Raw genomic sequence first — 23,312 nt, 5'->3', positions numbered from 1 at the left:
CTGTACTTTGAGGCCAGTATTACAGCATCAACATAGGTGGTTGACATATCAACGATTTATTGCTATGTGTCATTGCGGTATTTAAAAATTACCTTCTCTACTGTGTGTGTCGTGTGGTTGCAGTGAGGGGGTGAAACATTCGCTGCTATTGCTACTGAGACCACTCTGCAAAGTCTCCAGTGTGGTCTTGCTTGATGCAGCAGGAAGTGCATAGAGAATTTCATTTCACTTGAGAAAACCAACAAACAACAACCACATCTAAATCATTAGCTGTTTATTTCATTCTTTTGCGTGCATTATTGCACATAGACAGCAGAATTAAAAGCAATTGTATTATTCACACATAAATAAATAGTGTACAGTACATGTTACAGAAAGAATGAGAAGAAATATATAAGGATACAGCTTGTATGTTTTTTAAAAATTTTAACATGAACATGATGCATATGAAGATCTAACTAAGCAGTGTATATAAAAGTTATCTTCAAAATATCCATCTATGTTGTGTCATTTCGTAATATACAAAATATTAAGTGTAAGGTGAGTATATAAGGTAGCATATAAAAAGTCTGTGATGTAAAAAATGGATTTTGTTACACTGTCAAACATAATATACAAATTGAAAAGTCAGCAGTCCTGACCCTCTTAACACTTCCAGGTTTTCACTCCAAATTGGTTGTGAATCTGCCTTTTCATTACAAAGAGAACCATTAGTCCTCAAAAAAGTATGCTATATGATTTCTTATCTGATTTTATTTACACTTACTCCGGTTTTTAGAATTCCTGGTGAAATATTAATATGATATTCATATCATATATGCACCAAAGACATTCTCAGAGGGGTCCTGTCGCACAATTTTTGAGGTGTTGCTCACTTTCACAAAAATGGCATCACCTTTGGAGAGGTGAAACACTCCACCCAGGTAACTGTTGGATTGTTCGGGATGTTTGAAATGATTGGAATATTTTCTGGACTTCAAGAGGTTAATACTTTTCCCAGTAAACTTTTCAGTACGCAAATCAACACGATGATGAAATTTATCTTTGTCTGTGAAGGAAACTTTGGAGTAGACATAGTAATACCCCTCCTTCTGAATGACAAGACTTCTGTCTTTGTAGTCTATTTTATAGAGGAGAGGGTCTGCATCTGTGCTCCATGCCATAATGTCTTTTGCATGAACTACATCTTGCCCATCTGAAAGAAAGAAAGAGAGAAGAAAACACTGACAATATGAAGTATAATATTTTTGTTAATTTTGAGGCTTCAAAAATGACAAATATACAACATGATTACCTTCCCTGCACTTTGAGAATGTGCCTTCATTTTAAAAGCAAAAGCTACAACAGTGTATTTTAATCTATTTTCTGCTTTGGTAATACATTTAACACCATGGTATTGGATGGGTTATCAGTGCTTCTCTCACCTGTCAGATGTGCAACCGGTTTGGAAGGAGAAATAACAGGACTGTGCAATTTAGCGGCAGTAGCATTTTGTTCTGTGTGAGGACCAGACATAGACATGTCTTTAATGTGCATAAAGTAATTGAAAGTAGTTATCAATTAAAATTGAGTGCAAAAGTGCTGACATATACCTGCAATGATCTTAGAGACTGATGCTGAGGTGACCTGCAATGAAAATAAAAACAGTTTACCTCGCAGTTGTGCTTGTTTATTTTTTGTTTGTGAGCATGCACATGCAGATGTGAATGCAATCACCATTGGTGCATATGCACGTTGAGAAAATAAGATGAAAAAAGCACATTACACATTACAAGATCTGAATTGTGTGTAAGGACCACACTGTGTGCAGAGCAAAGTAGGACAGGTCTGTGCTTTTGGTAATCTGTAAAAGGTAGATCACAATCATGCTACAGGAAATAGACCACTTCCTTTCCTCCACTGTCCCCTGTTTATACAGTGTTTTTTTTCGCTGAACCCCCCCTCCTCCCAACCCCGTGACTGCTGCCTACATGTAGAACACCACACAAGGACAGGAAACTGAGTTAGATATGTAGTGAAAGCATCTGACCATCCATCATCATGGAACACCAAGTTTTGCCCCTGCCCCCCTGGACGTCAGTGGAGTTCTGTGTAAATGGGCCGGACTTTAATGTACTTCTCTGTCAATACTAATTTCTTTCTACTTCTACTTTCTATTTTCCTTCGCTGTCATCATTCATATGATGTAGTAAATGTCAGTTTTATTTTTGTCACGAGGGTACTTTTATTCACCGATGCCTCTGCTTCACTAAACCTGCACAGGATCTCACACATTAGTGTGAGTATAAAGAGGAGTGAGTGTGGGCCTGTTTTTGTCTCCTGACATGCAAATGAAATTGTTTTTTAAACGTCACACCATAACTCCATCATAACACTATGGGAAAATCACAAATTGACTCCTCACTTTCCACTTTGGTAATACAGCTATGACAGCAAGTTTTCCATGAGTAGTGTGTGACACTGTGAAATGTAACCCTAACCCTAAGAATGTAGTTTCACTTGCATATCTACCTCGTATTGTATATTTCACTCATAAAACTCACAATCGTGAAATTTTACAGGTCTTAAGTAACTTTCTAGTCACCTTTACATGAAATGTGTTGCTTTTATAATATTTCATGAAGCTTTTTTATGTACTGAGGTCACTCATTTTTGTATTTTACGATTTTGGTCTTGAGATTTTACCTTAGTTTGATTAGTACATATTTCACTCACTAGTACATATTTCACTCACCTCACAAGTAATTACATTTCAACATAAATATTACATTATGAATATAAGACTCGGGTGTTTAAAGGAAATCAAAGATCTTACTGAGAAAACTAGAGAAATTCCCTTTATAAATACTTAAGAGTAGTGTTTAAAGGAATTTTAAAGGTGTTATCAACAAAAACAGCAGTTTTGGGTTAAGCATGACAGAACACAAGTAAGACAAAACTGCTAAAAAGAAGAGGAGGAAAACTGAAAGTGAGAATAGCAGTTAAAGCTAACGAGGAAAGTGAGAGTAAAAAGGGTTTCAAAGGAAACTTTAATGAAACAAAAAAGAAGCGCTTTGCCACTCAGTTGATAAGAAGTCATAGGATGAAATTGTGAAAGGTATCGTAGGCTGGTGCAGACTCAGAGATGAGGTTGATACTCACAGATTCAGTTTGGTAGAGACGGTAGATGAGACAGGCCTCTATGGTCATGCCGCACAATGCCACGCTCATCAGGATGAAGAGCAGGGTTTGTCCCACACCGGCCCGCCGTCGCCCCTGGCTTAGTCTGGGTGGCACTGGAGGGAAGGTGGCATGGCTGTCCACCACGTACACAGAGGGATGCCCACCCTCGGCCATATCAACAGTCCTCTTTCTGTAATTGAAAATGAATTAGTGTGGAAATATCCTCTAGAAGTTGTCAAAGAGCGTCGCTTCAATGGGGCCACAGAGATGAACAGAAGAGACAGTGTGACAGACGGTGTGAAAAAGCGAAATGGGTGGGCTTACTTGTGGTTGGTTCAAGTGGAGATGGCGCATACAAAGCTCAGAGTCAGATATAGAAATCCTGAGATGCATCAGTAAAGCCCCTTTGGAGGCTGTCAGAGATGCACTTGCCTGCATACGATAACTGCAAACATTAAAATGATGCTGTAGTTGATACAAATTTTTCTGGTGCAGCTACAGAACCTGACCATCAGTTACAAAGCCTCAAGGTAAAAGACAACAATTACCAAGTGGGTGAGCACAATGCATTTAACCTCCCCTTCACGCCCTCCCACGTCATTGTAAAAGCAATGTTGAAATATCCATTCACACTTCCTCTCTCTCATGTTCTTGCTTAGCGGCTTGTCTCATGGTCTGACACCAACAAGTGCACCACCACCATGGTACGGTGAGAGTAAGTGGTTTGTTTAGAATAATGTATGCTCCTTCAGTTTGTTAAATGAATTGAGGGTGTAAATACTATACATATTACTCTGGATCAGATCACAATCACATTTTTAGAAAAATATTCAAGAGAGTATATTCACCTCTGAAATCAATAGTGTGTTTGTGTGATAGATGGAAGTGAACATGGAAAAAAATAAGTTATTTCAAAATACTTTATGTTCAAATACTAACATGAATGATGAATGAGTTGTGACAGCATGATTGTAGGGTAGGACCGGATCAGGGGTAAAAGGGCCTAAGGCTGAATATACTGAACTGAAAACCTGAGAAGCATGATGTGATGGTAGAAAATTAGACCTCCAAGCAGCAGGGCGGCGTACTAAGGAGGGCTGTTGCTCTGTTGTTGACTTCTGACTTTCCAGTAGATTTTTCCTGCAAAGATAAACTAAGTATTACATAATTTAGATAGTTAAACCCTGTCACCGATACTGTCCTAGCAATTCTCACAAACATTATCAGTTACTGAGGGTTTTGTTATCAGGAAATGAGTAAATCATGGGATCAAGATAATAATTTAATTTGCTGGGCTGTATTCATAACAAAAAGATACAGATACAGATATGAGATTACAAGTGATAGGAGTTTCTGGTAATATAATAACGGTGCAAAACACGTGCTTAATGCAGACTTTATGCATGTTCCATGATGATTTAATGCATAATGTATTCCTGTAATTCATTATTAAGAGATGATAATGTCACTATGAGTTTATATCTAATTAGTTAACAATTGATGGATCATTAATCAATGATTGTTACTTCTCAGTTGCTTCATACATGAATCTAGTTGAATCTAGGGGCATTTGAACAGCTTCTCTGAAAGCAGAACAGCACTTTTTCTCATAGAAATATGAAATATCTAACTGGAAGCCAGATGCAAACATCTCCATGTTGCTGCCTACAGAAACAGTTCTAGTAATGCTGACAAGTCATCTGATTCCCGACACAATGTTAATATGACACAATTGTATTTCTTTCTCACTTCAGTACATTGTAAACTGCTGACAAGTCTAAACATGTCTGTTCATTCTCATATGATTAGTCAATATGTCCCTGCTAGATGTTTCCGGTTTAAAAACTCACCTCAACTCATAAAACTCACCTTCCAACCACTAGCCTGCAAATGTGACATTAAGCCCACAAGGATCTATTTGGTCAAGCTGCAACCTGAAGATGCCTAATTTGGTGGTATATTATTAAGGTATGACTTAAGTGAATTCAAGTGATCCAAGTACAGACAAGTGATAAATTAAAGATAAAACCAGTACAGGTCTGAATGCTTGACTCCTACAGTGAGGGATCCAGTGGTTCTGTTATGCTGTGGGGGGCATTTTGACCTCTTAGAGGGAAGGGTCACTGCAAATCAATACAAAGTTGTTCTAAGTGATCATCTTTATCCTATGATGAAACATTTCTATCCTGATGGGAGTGGTCTCTCCCAGGATGACAATGCCCCTATCCATAGGTCATTGAATGGTTTGATGAGTGTGCAAATGATGTGAATCATATGCTATGGCCTTCGCAGTCACCAGACCTCAACCCAATTGAACATATATAGGAGATTTTGGACAGCGCTCTCCACCACCATCATCAAAACACCGAATGAGGGAATATCTTTTGGAAGAATGGTGTTCATCCCTCCAGTAGAGTTCAGAGACTTGTAGAATCAATGCTAAGGCACATTGAAGCTGGTCTGGTGGCACATGGCTGCCCAACACCTTACTAAGACACTTTATTTGGTTTTTCCTTTGATTTGTCACCTGTCGGTATGATCCAAGTCACTAATCACATAAACTCATAGTGACTTTATCATTTCATAAAAGTGAACTACAAGAATTCATGACACATCCTGCATTAATTTATTCATTAAATCATCATAAATCATGTAGTAGCTATTAGTTAAGCATTGTACCCTTATTCTTAAGTGTTACCGTGGGTTCTTTTTTTTAAATAAAAATGTTAACATATTTGTTTCAAGGCCCCTTTTCTGTGCTTTTACCCACAGCTCCCCCTATAGGATCTAACTGGACTTACAGGCCTATACTCCAGTTGTACACACATTACACAATTGGTGTATATTGCACCTTGTCACCACACCTCACTTTTGCATGAGACTGCAGTTCAGACTGCTCAGCGCTATTGGTCGACACAGAGAGTGGATCCACACATTCAGCTTTAATCAAGGAACCAATTATCAGGCTATTCTCCAGCCATCGGAGTATGAGAGTAAGCCATTGCAGATATACAGTGAAATTGCTTTATTGTGCATGTATGACATAGAAGAACGTGTGGAATAAATGAAGTATGCACTGCAACCAGAGGATAATGAATTTTTCTGCACAGCCCTTTTTGCTGGCATGGTTTACTCTGACTGTAGGCTTGACTTTGGCTTTGGGGCCACACCAGGACATGGAATTTACATTTCTGTTACCTGCTGGCAGCACAGAGTGTTTTTATCAAACCACCGTGAATAACGACAGAATGTAAGTTGCATACCAGGTAAATACAGTTTTCTCTCCTGTCTGTCTGGTACAGTGACAGTGTAATGTTGTGTTTAGTTTTGTACAGCTTTATGAAAGTCTGTGAATAATGTCTAACTGAAGAACAAGTGACAAGGCTTTGGACTTGCATGCAGAGAAATAAGAAATCCACTACTGCTGTTGTTGCAGAACACACCTGTCCTGTGTAACAGGTAGAAAAACAAAAATGATCCAAACTGCAAAAATGCATTTTAAAGGTCTATCACAAACATACATTTACAAGATGATGACTGTACATCCAAAATATATGTTGGCCACCGAAATTCATTTTAAATCAGTACAATAATCAAAATATAAGTAAATATTTTTGCCAGTTCTGTACTTTAAAGTAAAATACCACTAAATATAGCTAGCCTGAAATTCCAAGCACACCTGTTCTCAAGTCTCTCATAATGTGTTATTGAACTCAGTCATTTTATGGTTGTGACCTTGTGTCACACCCTGCCTGGACTTTGTGTGTTTTTTGGTCTTTTTATGTTCTTGTGTTCTTTGGGGTTTGCACTTCTGTTTAGTCCTTCTGGTCATATGGGTTTTCTTGTTATATTTGGGTGGTGGGTTTGGACTGCCTTTTGTTGTTTAGCCTGGTGTGTTGTATACTTTAGTTTAGGTTCATGATGGTTCTTGGACAGGTTGGTGTGGGTTGTATTTAGAGTATTGTATTTTCTGGGTTTTGGTTTTGTTACTGTGTGTCCCTTGTGTGTTCATGTACTCCTCCTCACCTGCCCTGCTTCACCCTCATTGGCCCTGCTCTGCTCTGTGTCTTCCCCACACCTGCCCTGTATCAGTCTCATCAGCCCTGCCCTGCTTCCTGTGTTTCCTCAGCCAATCACTCCCAGCCTGCCCTTGTGTCTCGTCACCTGTTCCCCATTCCCTGATTAGTTTAGTCTGTATTTAAGGTCTGGTTTTGAATTGAGTCTTTGTTGGATCATTCGTTTTGTTTTGTCTGCTAGTTCTGTTCGCCTGTTCATGACCATCCACGATTAAAGGAGATTTTTTCATCATATCTGCATTCCGGCCTCTGTGTTTGGGCCACTCCTGCTTCCCCAACCTGACACCTTGTTTCACCTTCTAACATCACATCACAGTTATCAGGACTATGTTAATGTAATATCAGTCCTGGCTGCTCTGCTGTGACACGTCACTGTGTGTTGAGTCAGAGAGGAGATTTTCCTGGAACAGTTGACTCATGATGCTTCGAGGCTGCTGCACGGAGGTCTCATTCATCAATTGGCTGCCTTGTTCCAAAGCTTTACTCAACAAACAATAACAAATACAGCTCCACTGCTCTGTAGGCCAAAGGCTGCTTCCTGATGTGGAACTATATGCATAACTGTACTTTCTGACACAACATTTTGAGAATATTGCAGCCCACAAAAAAAGCAGCAGATCATGTATACATTTAAACAGTCTGAATCATTTGTGTTTGTCTGACAAAGACAGGGTTGTCTGGAACAAAGGTTATGAATTTGTAACCCTAATTCTATAAAACAGGCAGAGCTCCTCTCCAATCACACGCACGCAATCACTCACTGAATATTTTTTTGAAATATTCCAGCATTTCTCTGTCCTGAGCCAGCAGAGGCTGCGGCTTTCTCACCGCTGCCCACCCAATTGAGTCGGGACAGCCTGTTTCCATGTGGCCCTGCACTCTCAAGAAGGATACCAGGTGAAGCAGAAGTGATGCCCAGCGGCGGTAGCGATGAGAACGGGGCATGATGGGCAGGAACGAACAAGTACCAGTAATTTCATCCCTGGAGCAGAGAGATCAGTGAGCTGCTTCGCCGTCGCTGAGGGAATAAAGAAATGGTGAGTGCCAGTGAGACACTGCTTATATAGCCGGATTGGCTAGCTACATACGTGTAGATTTCAGTGAGCGACTGCCCGCATGTGATTGGAGAGTGAGAGTATTACCCATAGAGTCCAGTAAAGGGCTTAGCCTGTGTGAGATAGAACATGGGTACACAAAAATAGCGACCTGTGGGCCAAATCTGGCCCTCCAACAAAAATATTTGGCCCCTTAACAGAAGCTGAAGTTTTCCCTTTTATAGATTTCAGCAGATCATTTACTTGACTCTTCATAAATCTACAGTAGATAACAATGTTAACACAAAGCTCATGCAAATCCCAATAAATACCCTATAGTGACCTCATAACATCTTATAAATTTACAAGATGCATAACACAGGACATAATTTGAACAAAAAAATATCTGATCAGAAGAGATTTGTGTCAATAAAAAGCACTTATTCCTCTTGCTTTAACCATAAATGAAGCAGGCCACTGTTTACTGTGGGTGGATAACCACATTCATTTCCCTGTGCTATAACAGAAGAAGAGTTATTTTTGTCAAATGAGTATCAAAATAAGCTGCTGTAACTCTATTAGCCCTCATTTACTAATGGAAATGATGACATCTGCCCTCATATACAACCCTAAAACAGTTTTAAACAAACATAACTTTTTAGGCTGTGTTTTCACTGCCTGTACACCAGCCCCCCCCAATAGACCATGCTGAAAAAAACTGGCTCATGGTTGGATCTAATGACTGACCTTGGTCCAGAGGATTGAAATTCTTCTTGCATTGAACCTCTCACACAGAGGCTTGATATGATAAAATAAATAAATAAACCTTGAGAAAGTTACTGCATCCTTAACAGGGCTGCTGAACTGTGTCTGAACCCATCTTTTGACAGAGAGAATTTCAGATACAGATACACAGACTGTCCCATTACTATCACTGTGGGGTAATATGTGAGGTAGGTTGTAGCTCAATGTACTATCAGGATTTAAATTTGAATGTCAAATAGCCATTGCCCAGATAGTCTAATGAGTTCTTGAACTGTGAGCTGCATGCTGGAATAAAAATGTGAAGATAACTTTGGAAATGTGAGTGAGTGCTGAATAAGTGTTACTTAGAGTCTGTACATGCATACTGAACTCTATCCCCGTGTTTCTTTTACAGGTGATAGCTGGTTCAGGTCTAGATGTTGGTTTTGCCCTTTCACCCAGTGGATACCGGCTGGCCTCTGACGTTAGGAGAATGGTTTACACTGAAACTTTATTGTTATTTGTCATTGTATTTAAAAAATACCTTCTCTACTGTATGTGTGATGTTGTTGCATCAGGTGGATGAAACTTTCGCTGCTACTGATACTGATACTGACACCACTCTGCAAAGGCTCCAGTGTCGTCTCACCTGACGCAACAGGAAATGCATAGAGGAGTTCATTTCACTTGAGAAAACCAACAAACAACAACCACATCTAAATCATGAGCTGTTTATTTCATTCTTTTGCGTGCATTATTGCACATAGAGAGTGTAATGAAAGCGGTTGTATTATTCAGATATAAATAAATGTATAAGGATACAGCTTGTGTGTGTTTTTAACATGAACATGATGCATATGATTAAACTCAGCACAAATATAAAGATCTAACTAAGCAGTATATCAAAGTTATCTTCAAAATATCCATCCATGATGTGTCATTTCGTAAAATACAGAAGATTAAGTGTAAAGTGAGTATATAAGGTAGCATATAAAAAGTCTCTGATGTAAAAAATTACTTTTGTTATACTGTCAAACACAATTTAGAAATTGAAGAGTCAGCAGTCCTGACTTTCTTAACACTTCCAGGTTTTCACTCTAATCTGGTTGTGAATATGCATTTTCATTACAAAGAGAACCATTAGTCTTCAAAAAAGGATGCCATATGATTTCTTATCCAATTTTATTATTCTTACTCCAATTTTTAGGATTCCTGGTGAAACATTAATATGATATTCATATCATATATGCACCAAAGACATTATCAGACGGTTTCTGTTGCACAATTTTTGAGGTGTTGCTCACTTTCACAAAAATGGCATCACCTTTGGAGAGGTGAAACACTCCACCCAAGTAACTGTTGGATTGTTTGTAAGAGGAATGCTTGGAAAGATTGGAATATTTCCTGGACTTCAAGAGGTTAATACTTTTCCCAGTAAACTTTTCAGTACGCAAATCAACAAGATGATGAAATACATCGTTGTCTGAGAAGGAAACTTTGGAGTAGACATAGTAATACCCCTCCTTCTGAATGACAAGACTTCTGTCTTTGTAGTCCATTTCATAGAGGAGAGGGTCTGCATCTGTGCTCCATGCCATAATGTCTTTTGCATGAACTACATCTTGTCCATCTGGAAAGAAAGAAAGAGAGAAAACAACACTGACAACATGAAGTATAATATTTTTTTTATTTTTGAGGCTTCAAAAATGACAAATATACCACATGATTACCCTCCCTGCACTTTGAGAATGTGCCTTCATTTTTACAAGCAAAAAATATGACAATTTTGACTTATTTTCTGCTTTGGTAATACATTTAACAGTATGGTATTGGATGGGATATCAGTGCTGCCCTCACCTGTCAGATGTGCAACCGGTTTAGAAGGAGAAATAACAGGACTGTGTAATTTTTTGTTCTGTGTGTGGACCAGACATAAACATGTCTCTAATGTGCATAAAGTAATTGAAAGTATTTATCAATTAAAATTGAATATAAATTAAAGTGCAAAAGTGCTGACACATACCTGTGATGATCTTAGAGGATGACGCTAAGGTGACCTGCAATGGAAATAAAAACAGTTCACCTCACAGTTGTGCTTGTTTATTTTTTGTTTGTGAGCACGCAGATGCAGATGCAGATGCAGATGCAGATGCAGATGCAATCACCATTGGTGGATATGCAAGTTGAGAAAATAAGATGAAAAAAGCTTAAATTAAAAAGACAAAACAAAAAAAAAAAAACTATGATCTGCATGTGAGCAGATTTTATGTTTGTAAGGACCACTGTGTGCAGAGCAAGTAGGACAGGTCTGTGCTTTTGGTAATCTGTAAAAGGTAGGTACACCCCGTGACTGCTGCCATCACGCAGAACACCACACAAGGACAGGAAACTGAGTCAGATATGCAGTGAAAGCATCTGACCATCCATCATCATGGAACATCAAGTCTTGCCCCTGCCCCCCTGGGGATGTCAGTGGAGTTCTGTGTAAATAGGCTGGACTTTAATGTACTTCTCGGTCTCTACTCCACTTTCTTCCCCATAATAGTGAATTTCTTTCCCTGTCAGCAGTTTTTGGAGAAAAACAATCACTCATATGATGTAGTAAATGTCAGTTTTGTTTCTGTCACGAGTACTTTTATTCACTGATGCCTCTGTCTCACTAAACCTGAACAAGATCTCACACATTCGTGTGAGTGTAAAGAGGAGTGAGTGTGGGCCTGCTTTTGTCTCCCAATATTAAAAATAGTTTTTTAGAAGTCACACCATAATGCCATCATATGGAGCCCCTAAGGGGACATGGGCAAAAAAATATATACAGTGTTGTTTGAAAGTTTGTGAACCCTTTAGAATTTTCTGTATTTCTGCATAAATATGACCTAAAACATGATCAGATATTTACACAAGTCCTAAAACTAAACAAAGTGAATCCAATTAAACAAATGAGACCAAAAAAATCATTGTTTTCATCTTTTTCAACAATGGTGTTGGATGTCTTCAATTTGTATATGATCTGTCTGACAGCCGACTGGTGGAGTCCAAACTCTTCAGAAATGGTCTTGTAACCCTTTCCAGCTTGGTGAGCATCAACAACTCTTCTTTGTCCTCAGAAATCTCCTTTGTTTGAGCCATGACACACTTCCACAAACCTGTGTTGTGAAGCTCAGAGTTTGACAGTGAAGACCCAGATCTATCCTCTTTAAATAAGGCAGGGCCTCACAGACTCACACTTGATTGTCATCCCATTAATTGCAACACCCAACTCTAATTTCCCCTTCTAATGAATTGGTAATCTTAGGTGTTCACATACTTTTGCCAGGCACAAACAGGTAACATTGGATCATTTTCCTCAATAAATAAATGAACAAGTGTAAAGTTTTGGTCTCATTTGTTTAACTGATGTCTCTTTATCTAGTTTTAGGACTTGAGTGGAAATCTAATCATGTTTTAGGTCATATTTATGCAGAAATAGAGCAAATTCTAAAGTGTTCACAAACTTTCAAGCAGCACTGTATTTATATTCAGTGGTGGACTCAGGCTGTCTCAGGGGCAGGGGCAAAAATATATTAAGGGCCCCTGATACATTCAATGGACCCCTACTTCACAATGTTTTTATAGTGCACCATATAGGGCACATTTTTTCATTGAAATGCCTTTCTCCCCAGACCATGAAGTGCAGTTCACCTGCTGCACATTAAGGTTTAATACCTTTTCAGGTGAGAAAGTAACCATGTAGATTCCCGATATGTGATCAGATTATCCAATGATAAATGTACAAATGTATTAATTTGTATTTAATTAATTAAAATGTGTGAATGAATTATATCTTGTGCGCACAAACTAATTAAAATCTGGGAATTTAATATAAATGCATACGAAATGCTATTTCGTATGCATTTATATTAAAGTCCAAAAAAGCATTTTTCGTGCACACGATGTAAGAGAAAAAATAAATGAAGTAAATGAAGTAAGAGAAAACTGCTAAAGAGAAAAAAAGGAAAACTGAAAGTGAGAATATGTCAGTCGAATTTTGTGTAAGTAGGTTGGACTTTAATGTACTTCTCTTTCTCTACTCCACTTTCTTCCCCATAATAGTGAATTTCTTTCCCTGTAAGCAGTTTTTGGAGAAAAACAATCATTCATATGATGTGGTAAACGTCAGTTTTGTTTCTGTCACGAAAGTACTTTTATTCACTGACGCCTCTGTCTCACTAAACCTGAGCAAGATCTCACACATTCGTGTGAGTGTAAAGAGTGAGTGTGGGCCTGCTTTTGTCTCCCAATATTAAAAATAATTTTTTAGAAGTCACACCATAATGCCATCATATGGAGCCCCTAAGGGGACAGGGGCAAAAAAATATATACAGTGTTGTTTGAAAGTTTGTGAACCCTTTAGAATTTTCTGTATTTCTGCATAAATATGACCTAAAACATGATCAGATATTTACACAAGTCCTAAAACTAAACAAAGTGAATCCAGTTAAACAAATGAGACAAAAAAAATCATTGTTTTCATCTTTTTCATTTATTTATTGAGGAAAATTATCTTATCTTACACATTTGTGGGTGGCAAAAATATATGAACCCTTGCTTTCAGTAACTGGTGTGACCCCCTTTTGCAGCAATAACTTAAACCAAACGTTTCCGGTAACTGTTTATCAGCCCTGCACATCAGCTTGGAGGAATTTTAGCCCATGTGTCCTTACAGAACAGTCTCAACTCAGGGATGTTGTGGGGTTCTTTGCATGAACTACATGCCTCAGGTTTCCACAGCATTTCTTTAGGATTAAGGTCAAGACTTTGACTCAGCCATTCCAAAACATTATCTTTCTTCTGCTTTAACCACTCTTTGGTAGAACGACTTGTCGTTTAGTGTCGTTGTCTTACTGCAGACAGATACCTTGACATTTTCCTGTAGAATGTGCTGGTACAACTCAGAACTCATAGCTCCTTCAATGACTGCAAGCTGTCCTGGTTCAGAGGCAGCAAAGCAGCCCAAACCATGATACTACCACCACCATGTTTCACAGACAGGATAAGGTTCTTATACTGGAATGCAGTGTTTGCTCATCGCCAAACAGAACGCTTCTCATTCAAGCCAAAAAGTTCGATTTTGGTCTCATCCATCCAGAGAACGAAAGTAACCATGTAGATTCCCAATATGTGATCAGATTATCCAAATAACGCCTGTTTGTAAATCTGCTTCGACGTTCTCAGAGATGTGAGGAGCTGCTGGCCTGAGACCAGCCAGTCATCTCAGGTGCTAGGAGCCGGGTGGGGAGGGGATGATCTTATGAACTGATCTGTGCAGCTCTTTGGTGATTTACCACTGGCTTTAATGTCTCCATAACATTTTGATATATAATATAATTCCTTTTGGAAGACAAATGTACAAATGTATTAATTTGTATTTAATTAATTAAAATGTGTGAATGAATTATATCTTGTGCGCACAAACTAATTAAATTCTGGGAATTTAATATAAATGCGCACGAAATAGCATTTTGTATGCATTTATATTAAATTCCAAAAAAGCATTTTTCGTGCACACGATGTAAGAGAAAAAATAAATGAAGTAAGAGAAAACTGCTAAAGAAAAAAAAAAGGAAAACTGAAAGTGAGAATAGCAGTTACAGCTAACGAGGAAAGTGAGAGTAAAAGACTTAATGAAACAAAAAAGAAGCACTTTCCCACTCAGTTGATAAGAAGTCATAGGATGAAATTGTGAAAGGTATCGTAGGCTGGTGCAGACTCAGAGATGAGGTTGATACTCACAGATTCAGTTTGGTAGAGATGGTAGATGAGACAGGCCTCTATGGTCATGCCGCACAATGCCACGCTCATCAGGATGAACAGTAGGGTCTGTCCCACACTGGCATGCTGTCGCCCCTGGCTTAGCCTGGGTGGCACTGGAGGGTGGGTGGCATGGTTGTCCATGACATACAAAGAGGTATACCCACCCTTGGCCATATCAACAGTGCTCTTTCCGTAACTAAAAATGAATCAGTGTCGAAATATCCTCCAGAAGTTGTCAAAGAGTGTTGCTTCAATGTGGTTGCAGAGACAAATAGAAGAGACAGTGTTCAGGCTCAGACAAAGCTCAGAGTCAAATATAGAAATCTTTAGATGTATCAGCAAAGCCCCTTTGGAGGCTGTCAGAGATGCACCTGCCTGCACACGATAACTGCAAACATTAAAATGACTAGTGCAGTGCCCGTTCCAAATGGGCCTGTTTGGAAGGGGACGGTTTCTCAAAACCTAGAGAGAGTTGTGCCCGTCCCCTAAATGCCTCTCATGCAGACTATCAGTAGACACTGCAATTTAACAATGCTCCCTAAACGCTTCACATGCAGAATATCTGGAGACTACAATTCTGCATTGAGCTGAAGTTCATCGGATGAACTGCAGTGCCTGTTCAAAATGTGCCTGAGACATCCTGCACTACACCTTTAACATACATACAAAGTTCCTGTGCGTGAGGAACAGGAATAGAGCTTAACTGGCTGAACTAGCATTTCTCAACATGGGCGGTATCGCCACCCTGGGGGCGTTCAGAGAATGTCAGTGGGCGCTGGAAGCAATATTTTTGAAAGTTGGGCATTGAGGTGTTCTTGGGCGGCGTTTGTGTGTGTCTGTTTTTAATGCCAGTTTAGTCCTACATTTGAATGCACATTTTCACAATTTCAGCATTAGACTTCCTGGTTTTCCTATGTTTTTCACAGTGCTCTCAGCTCTTTTTCCCTCCATTTTACTTGCGTAACTACATACAAATTTTTGTATTGATAAATACTCTTATTTCTTTCTTCTGGCATTTTGTTCATTCCACCAATGCAGTCAACAAAGCAACATGTTGATCGATGAAGTTGATCGGATGCACTGTACTGCCCGTTCAAAACATCCCTGAGACATCCTGCACTATGTCTTGAACATACATACAAAGTTCCCATGCATGAGGAACCGGAATGGAGCTAAACTCTCTAAGCTTTTTCAATTCATTCTCTATGGTAGTTCTTATCACTACGGGTATAATCCCACCTCCGACACAATGTGGGTTGCAGTGGCAGAATGGCGTTGTCCGTATTTCCGCTGTTGAATCCATGTGCAGAAGAAGAACCAGAAGCAACGTTGTTTATGAGGTATTTTTATATATATCTCTGAACGTGACTGTGACATCCAGCACTAAGTCTTGAACGTACAAGCCAAGTTTCCTTCATAGCACACAGTTCAATAGAAGAGCTTAAATTTCTAAAGTTTTTTCAAGTCATTATCACTACAGATGTAATCCCATCTCCAACCACAATATGGATTGCAATGGCAGATGGCGCTGTCCATATTTCCAATTGTTAACTTCACAGGAAGAAGAAGAAGCAAATCAACGCTGTAGAGAAAAAGGGGAAATAACTAAAACTGATGGCCCTAACATTAACCTATCATATTGTTGACTTATCAAGGACACTTTTGTGTTTTTGTGTTGATAAATGTTGATGATGAATGATATCATTAAAAGAAAGCTTTGACACGTTGACAGTGAGGAAAATACTTACAGGCGGCAAGTCCTCTGGTTGCAAAGCTTCAAATTCTGGATTTCAAACTCAGTTCATTTCTCCACTCTAAACTCTATGTTTTTTTTGTTTTTTTTATTGAAATAACATAATCAAACAGTTACATAAAATAACACAAATAACATAACAGCTCAAATAACAACACAATGCAAAGACAATGATTCAAACAACATGCAACGACATGGTTTCAGCGACAGCAGGGTCCATAGCAACCACCATAGCAACGGTCGGAAACATTGCATTCCTACGGTTTTCTGGCAAGACCTGAAATAATTGCATAATAACTAACAAACCTAAAATCATATACATTCCCTGAACAAAGATTATGAAAATAAAATGCACATTTCTCACTAGAAATGTCATTAAAAGGAATTTCAGTGCTGAAACTATCCTAAAATATTGCATTTCCCCTGAGTATAAAAGGAATTTCAGCCATTTGGTTTGTTTTTGCAGACAGGAACTGGCCACTTGCACTGTGGATGCAGGCCAGTAGAAAAGAATAGGCCAAAGAAACGTAAGCATCTGAAACTAATATGTTTTGCACTGTGGACTAACATAGCTACTATACATTTTGATGTGAGACTGGTTTGCAACATGATGCATGCAATTAAACTCAGCACAAATATGAAGATCCAACTAAGCAGTATAAGTCATCTTCAAAATATCCATCCATGATATGTCAGTTTGTAACACACAAAAGATTAAGTGTAAAGTTAGTATATAAGGTATCATGTAAAAAGTCCCTGATGTAAAAAATGAATTTTGTTATACTGTCAAACACAATTTAGAAACTGAAGAGTCAGCAGTCCTGACCTTCTTAACACTTCCAGGTTTTCACTCCAATCTGGTTGTGTTTACCTTTTCATTAAAAGAGAACCATTAGTCCTCAAAAAAGATGTTATATGATTTCTTATCCAATTTTATTTATTCTTACTCCAATTTTTAGAATTCCTGGTAAAATATTAATATGATATTCATATCATATATGCACCAAAGACATTCTCAGAGAGGTCCTGTCGCACGATTTTTGAGGTGTTGCTCACTTTCACAAAAATGGCATCATCTCTGGAGAGGTGAAACACTCCACCCAGGTAACTGTTGGATTGTTCGGGGTGTTTGAAATGATTGGAATATTTCCTGGACTTCAAGAGGTTAATACTTTTCCCAGTAAACTTTACAGTACGCAAATCAACACGATGATGAAATATACCGGTGTCTGAGAAGGAAACTTTGGAGTAGACATAGTAATACCCCTCCTTCTGAATGACAAGACTTCTGTCTTTGTAGTCTATTTTATAGAGGGGAGGGTCTGCATCTGTGCTCCATGCCATAATGTCTTTTGCATGAACTACATCTTGTCCATCTGAAAGAAAGAAAGAGAGAGGAAAACACCGACAATATGAAGTCTGATTTTTTTTTTTAAATTTTGAGGCTTCAAAAATGACAAATAAACCACATGATTACCACCACCACTTTGAGAATGTGCCTTCATTTTACAAGCAAAAGCTATGACAATGTATTTTAATTTATTTTCTGCTTTGGTAATACATTTAACACCATGGTATTGGATTGGACATCAGTGCTGCTCTCACCTGTCAGATGTGCAAGTGGTTTGAAAGGAGAAATAACAGGACTGTGCAATTTAGCGGCAGTAGCAGCATCTTGTTCTGTGTGAGGACCAGACAAAGACATGTCTCTAATGTGCATAAAGTAATTGAAAGTAGTTATCAATTAAAATTGAGTGCAAAAGTGCTGACATATACCTGCAATGATCTTAGAGACTGATGCTGAGGTGACCTGCAATGAAAATAAAAGCAGTTCACCTTACAGTTGTGCTTGTTTATTTTTTGTTTGTGAGCATGCACATGCAGATGTGAATGCAATCACCATTGGTGGATATGCAAGTTGAGAAAACAAGACATAAAAAGTAAAAAAACAAAAAAACCCAACTATGATCTGTATGTGAGCAGATTTTAACAAACATTATAAGATCTGAATTGTGTGTAAGGACCACACTGTGTGCAGAGCAAAGTAGGACAGGTGGGTGTTTTTGGTAATCTATAAAAGGTAGATCACAATCATGCTACAGGAAATACACCACTTCTTTTTCTCCACCGTCCCATGTTTGTATAGTATTTTTGTTTGCTGAATCACTAATCACCTTTACATGAAATGTGCTGCTTTTATATTATTTCATGAAACTTTTTTAATGTACTGAGGTAACTCATTTTTGTATTTTACTATTTTTGTCTTGAGATTTTACCTTAGTTTGATTAGTACATATTTGACTCACTCCAAATAATTACATTTTAACATAAATATTACATTATGAATATAAGATGTTACTGGGACAACTAGAGGAATTCCTGTTATAAATATTTAAGACTAGCGTTTAAAGGAATTTTAAAGGTGTTATCAATAAACAGCAGTTTTGGGTTAATAGTGACAGAACACAAGAAAGAGAAAACTACTAAAAAGAAAAAGAGGAAAACTGAAAGTGAGAATAGCAGTTAAAGGTGATGAGGAAAGTGAGAGTAAAAAGGGGTTGCAAAAGAAAATTTAATTCAACAAAAAAGAAGCACTGATACTGATTGATACTCACACATTCAGTTTGGTAGAGACGGTGGATGAGACAGGCCTCTACGATCATGCCGCATAATGCCACGCTCACCAGGATGAACAGCGCTTTCTGCCCCACCCTGGCACACTGTTGCCCCTGGCTTAGCCTGGGTGGTACTGGAGGACAGGTGGCATGGCTGTCCATCAAGTTTACAGAAGGATACCCATCCTCAGCCATATCAACAGCGCTCTTTCTGTAACTGAAAATGAATCAGTATGGAAATATGCTCCAGAAGTTGTCAAAGAGTGTCACTTCAATGGGGTTGCAGAGACAAACAGAAGAGACAGTGTGACAGACGATGTGAAAAAGTAGCAAAATGGGTGGGCTCACTTGTGGTTGGTTCAAGTGGAGATGGCTCAGACAAAGCTCAGAGTCAGATATAGAAATCATGAGATGCATCAGTAAAGCTCCTTTGGAGGCTGTCAGAGATGCACTTGCCTGCACACGATAACTGCAAACATTAAAATGATGCTGTACTTGATACAAATTTTTCTGGTGCAGCTGCAGAACCTGACCATCAGTTACGAAGCCTCAAAGTAAAAGACGACAATTACCAAGTGGGTGAGCACAATGCATTTAACCTCCCCTTCATGCCCTCCCACGTCATTGTAATAGCAATGTTGAAATATCCATTCACACTTCCTCTCTCTCATGTTCTTGCTTAGCGGCTTGTCTCATGGTCTGACACCAACAAGTACTCCACCACCGTGGTACGGTGAGAGTTAGTGATTTGTTTAGAATAATGTATGCTCCTTCAGTTTGTTAAATGAATTGAGGGTGTAAATACTATACATATTACTCTGGATCAGATCACAATCACATTTTTAGAAAAATATTCAAGAGAGTATATTCACCTCTGAAATCAATAGTGTGTTTGTGTGATAGATGGAAGTGAACATGGAAAAAAATAAGTTATTTCAAAATACTTTATGTTCAAATACTAACATGGATGATGAATGAGTTGTGACAGCATGATTGTAGGGTAGGACCGGATCAGGGGTAAAAGGGCCTAAGGCTGAATACACTGAACTGAAAACCTGAGAAGCATGATGTGATGGTAGAAAATTAGACCTCCAAGCAGCAGGGCGGCGTATTAAGGAGGGCTGTTGCTCTGTTGTTGACTTCTGACCTTCCAGTAAATTTTTCCTGCAAAGATAAACTAAGTATTACATAATTTAGATAGTTAAACCCTGTCACCGATACTGTCCCATTAATTCTCACAAACATGATCAGTTACTGAGGGTTTTGTTATCAGGAAATGAGTAAATCATGGGATCAAGATAATAATTTAATTTGCTGGGCTGTATTCATAACAAAAATATACAGATACAGATATGAGATTACAAGTGATAGGAGTTTCTGGTAATATAATAACGGTGCAAAACACGTGCTTAATGCAGACTTTATGCATGTTCCATGATGATTTAATTGTAATTGTAATGTATTTAAAAAATACCTTCTCTACTGTATGTGTGGTGTTGTTGCATCAAGTGGGTGAAACATTCGCTGCAACTGATACTGAGACCACTCTGCAAAGGCTCCAGTGTGGTCTCGCTTGATGCAACAGGAAGTGCATAGAGGAGTTCATTTCATTTGAGAAAACCAACAAACAACAACCACATCTAAATCATGAGCTGTTTATTTCATTCTTTTGCGTGCATTATTGCACATAGACAGCAGAATTAAAAGCAATTGTGTTATTCAGATATAAAAAATGTATAAGGATACAGCTTGTGTGTTTTTTGAACATTTTAACATGAACATGATGCATATGATTAAACTCAGCACAAATATAAAGATCTAACTAAGCAGTATATCAAAGTTATCTTCAAAATATCCATCCATGATGTGTCAGTTCGTAACATACAAAAGATTAAGTGCAAAGCAAGTATATAAGGTAGCATATAAAAAGTCTCTGATGAGAAAATGAATTTTGTTATACTGTCAAACACAATTTAGAAATTGAAGAGTCAGCAGTCCTGACCCTCTTAACACTTCCAGGTTTTTACTCCAATCTGGTTGTGAATCTGCCTTTTCATTACAAAGAGAACCATTAGTTCTCAAAAAGGATGCCATATGATTTCTTATCCAATTTTTTTTACTCTTACTCCAACTTTTAGGATTACTGGTGAAATATTAATATGATATTCATATCATATATACACCAAAGACATTCTCAGACGGTTTCTGTCGCACGATTTTTGAGGTGTTGCTCACTTTCACAAAAATGGCATCACTTTGGGAGAGGTGAAACACTCCACCCAGGTAACTGTTGGATTGTTTGGAAGAGGAATGTTTGGAAAGATTGGAATATTTCCTGGAATGCAGGAGGGTAACACTTTTCCCAGTAAACTTTTCAGTACACAAATCAACAAGATGATGAAATACATCGTTGTCTGAGAAGGAAACTTTGGAGTAGACATCGTAATACCCCTCCTTCTGAATGACAAAACTTCTGTCTTTGTAGTCCATTTCATAGAGGAGAGGGTCTGCATCTGAGCTCCATGCCATAATGTCTTTTGCATGAACTACATCTTATCCATCTGGAAAGACAGAAAGAGAGAAAACAACACTGACAACATATTTTTTTTAATTTTGAGGCTTCAAAAATGACAAATATACCACATGATTACCTTCCCTGCACTTTGAGAATGTGCCTTCATTTTTACAAGCAAAAGATATGACAATTTTGACTTATTTTCTGCTTTGGTAATACATTTAACAGTATGGTATTGGATGGGTTATCAGTGCTGCCCTCACCTGTCAGATGTGCAACCGGTTTAGAAGGAGAAATAACAGGACTGTGCAATTTTTTTTCTGTGTGAGGACCAGACATAAACATGTCTCTAATGTGCATAAAGTAATTGAAAGTATTTGTCAATTAAAATTGAATATAAATTAAAGTGCAAAAGTGCTGACACATACCTGTGATGATCTTAGAGGATGATGCTAAGGTGACCTGCAATGGAAATAAAAACAGTTCACCTCACAGTTGTGCTTGTTTATTTTTTGTTTGTGAGCACGCAGATGCAGATGCAGATGCAATCACCATTGGTGGATATGCAAGTTGAGAAAATAAGATGACAAAAGCTTAAATTAAAAAAACAAAACAAAAAAAACTATGATCTGCATGTGAGCAGATTTTAACAAAATTCTCCACATTATAAGATCTGAATCGTGTGTAAGGACCACTGTGTGCAGAGCAAGTAGGACAGGTCTGTGCTTTTGGTAATCTGTAAAAGGTAGGTACACCCCGTGACTGCTGCCATCACGCGGAACACCACACAAGGACAGGAAACTGAGTCAGATATGCAGTGAAAGCATCTGACATCCATCATCATGGAACATCAAGTCTTGTCCGTGCCCCCCTGGGGATGTCAGTGGAGTTCTGTGTAAATAGGCCAGACTTTAATGTACTTCTCTTTCTCTACTCCACTTTCTTCCCCATAATAGTGAATTTCTTTCCCTGTAAGCAGTTTTTGGAGAAAAACAATCATTCATATGATGTAGTAAATGTCAGTTTTGTTTCTGTCACGAAAGTACTTTTATTCACTGATGCCTCTGTTTCACTAAACCTGAGCAAGATCTCACACATTCGTGTGAGTGTAAAGAGGAGTGAGTGTGGGCCTGCTTTTGTCTCCCAATATTAAAAATAGTTTTTTAGAAGTCACACCATAATGCCATCATATGGAGCCCCTAAGGGGACATGGGCAAAAAAATATATACAGTGTTGTTTGAAAGTTTGTGAACCCTTTAGAATTTTCTGTATTTCTGCATAAATATGACCTAAAACATGATCAGATATTTACACAAGTCCTAAAACTAAACAAAGTGAATCCAATTAAACAAATGAGACCAAAAAAATCATTGTTTTCATCTTTTTCAACAATGGTGTTGGATGTCTTCAATTTGTATATGATCTGTCTGACAGCCGACTGGTGGAGTCCAAACTCTTCAGAAATGGTCTTGTAACCCTTTCCAGCTTGGTGAGCATCAACAACTCTTCTTTGTCCTCAGAAATCTCCTTTGTTTGAGCCATGACACACTTCCACAAACCTGTGTTGTGAAGCTCAGAGTTTGACAGTGAAGACCCAGATTTATCTTCTTTAAATAAGGC

The 23,312-nt window shown here is 38.3% G+C and overlaps 3 protein-coding genes and 1 long non-coding RNA gene across 5 annotated transcripts; 1 reads left to right on the top strand and 3 right to left on the bottom strand.

The window, feature by feature from the left end:
- Positions 1-259: 259 nt before the first annotated feature.
- Positions 260-3,670, bottom strand: LOC121884348 (tumor necrosis factor ligand superfamily member 14-like). 2 transcript variants are annotated; one of them, XM_042393119.1, is made up of 5 exons: positions 3,487-3,670; positions 3,142-3,352; positions 1,593-1,626; positions 1,425-1,496; positions 260-1,195 (listed from the first exon to the last, which is right to left on the bottom strand). In XM_042393119.1, the coding sequence occupies exons 2-5, from the start codon at positions 3,334-3,336 to the stop codon at positions 807-809; spliced, it is 690 nt and encodes a 229-aa protein (XP_042249053.1). In that variant the 5' UTR covers positions 3,337-3,352; positions 3,487-3,670; the 3' UTR covers positions 260-806. The 2 variants fall into 2 exon arrangements, with proteins under 2 accessions (XP_042249053.1, XP_042249054.1); XM_042393120.1 differs by lacking the exon at positions 3,487-3,670 and having other exon boundaries at positions 3,142-3,430.
- Positions 3,671-7,413: 3,743 nt separating this feature from the next.
- Positions 7,414-9,815, top strand: LOC121884349. Its single transcript, XR_006092332.1, has 3 exons — positions 7,414-7,682; positions 8,025-8,275; positions 9,432-9,815. It is a non-coding gene; the product is annotated as an uncharacterized LOC121884349 (long non-coding RNA).
- Positions 9,816-10,251: 436 nt separating this feature from the next.
- Positions 10,252-14,983, bottom strand: LOC121883931 (tumor necrosis factor ligand superfamily member 14-like). Its single transcript, XM_042392378.1, has 3 exons — positions 14,789-14,983; positions 11,040-11,073; positions 10,252-10,667 (listed from the first exon to the last, which is right to left on the bottom strand). Exons 1-3 carry the CDS (start codon positions 14,981-14,983, stop codon positions 10,252-10,254), a joined length of 645 nt encoding a protein of 214 aa, XP_042248312.1.
- Positions 14,984-16,743: 1,760 nt separating this feature from the next.
- Positions 16,744-19,444, bottom strand: LOC121884346 (tumor necrosis factor ligand superfamily member 14-like). The gene is made up of 4 exons (XM_042393116.1): positions 19,178-19,444; positions 18,339-18,372; positions 18,168-18,242; positions 16,744-17,938 (listed from the first exon to the last, which is right to left on the bottom strand). Exons 1-4 carry the CDS (start codon positions 19,370-19,372, stop codon positions 17,550-17,552), a joined length of 693 nt encoding a protein of 230 aa, XP_042249050.1. The 5' UTR covers positions 19,373-19,444; the 3' UTR covers positions 16,744-17,549.
- Between the last annotated feature and the right edge of the window lie 3,868 nt (positions 19,445-23,312).

This window comes from Thunnus maccoyii, chromosome 18 (assembly GCF_910596095.1).
Source record: "Thunnus maccoyii chromosome 18, fThuMac1.1, whole genome shotgun sequence".
Classification (NCBI taxonomy): Eukaryota; Metazoa; Chordata; class Actinopteri; order Scombriformes; family Scombridae; genus Thunnus; species Thunnus maccoyii.
The sequence above is the reverse complement of the archived record's forward strand: the minus strand, read 5'-3'. Positions and strand labels throughout refer to the sequence as shown.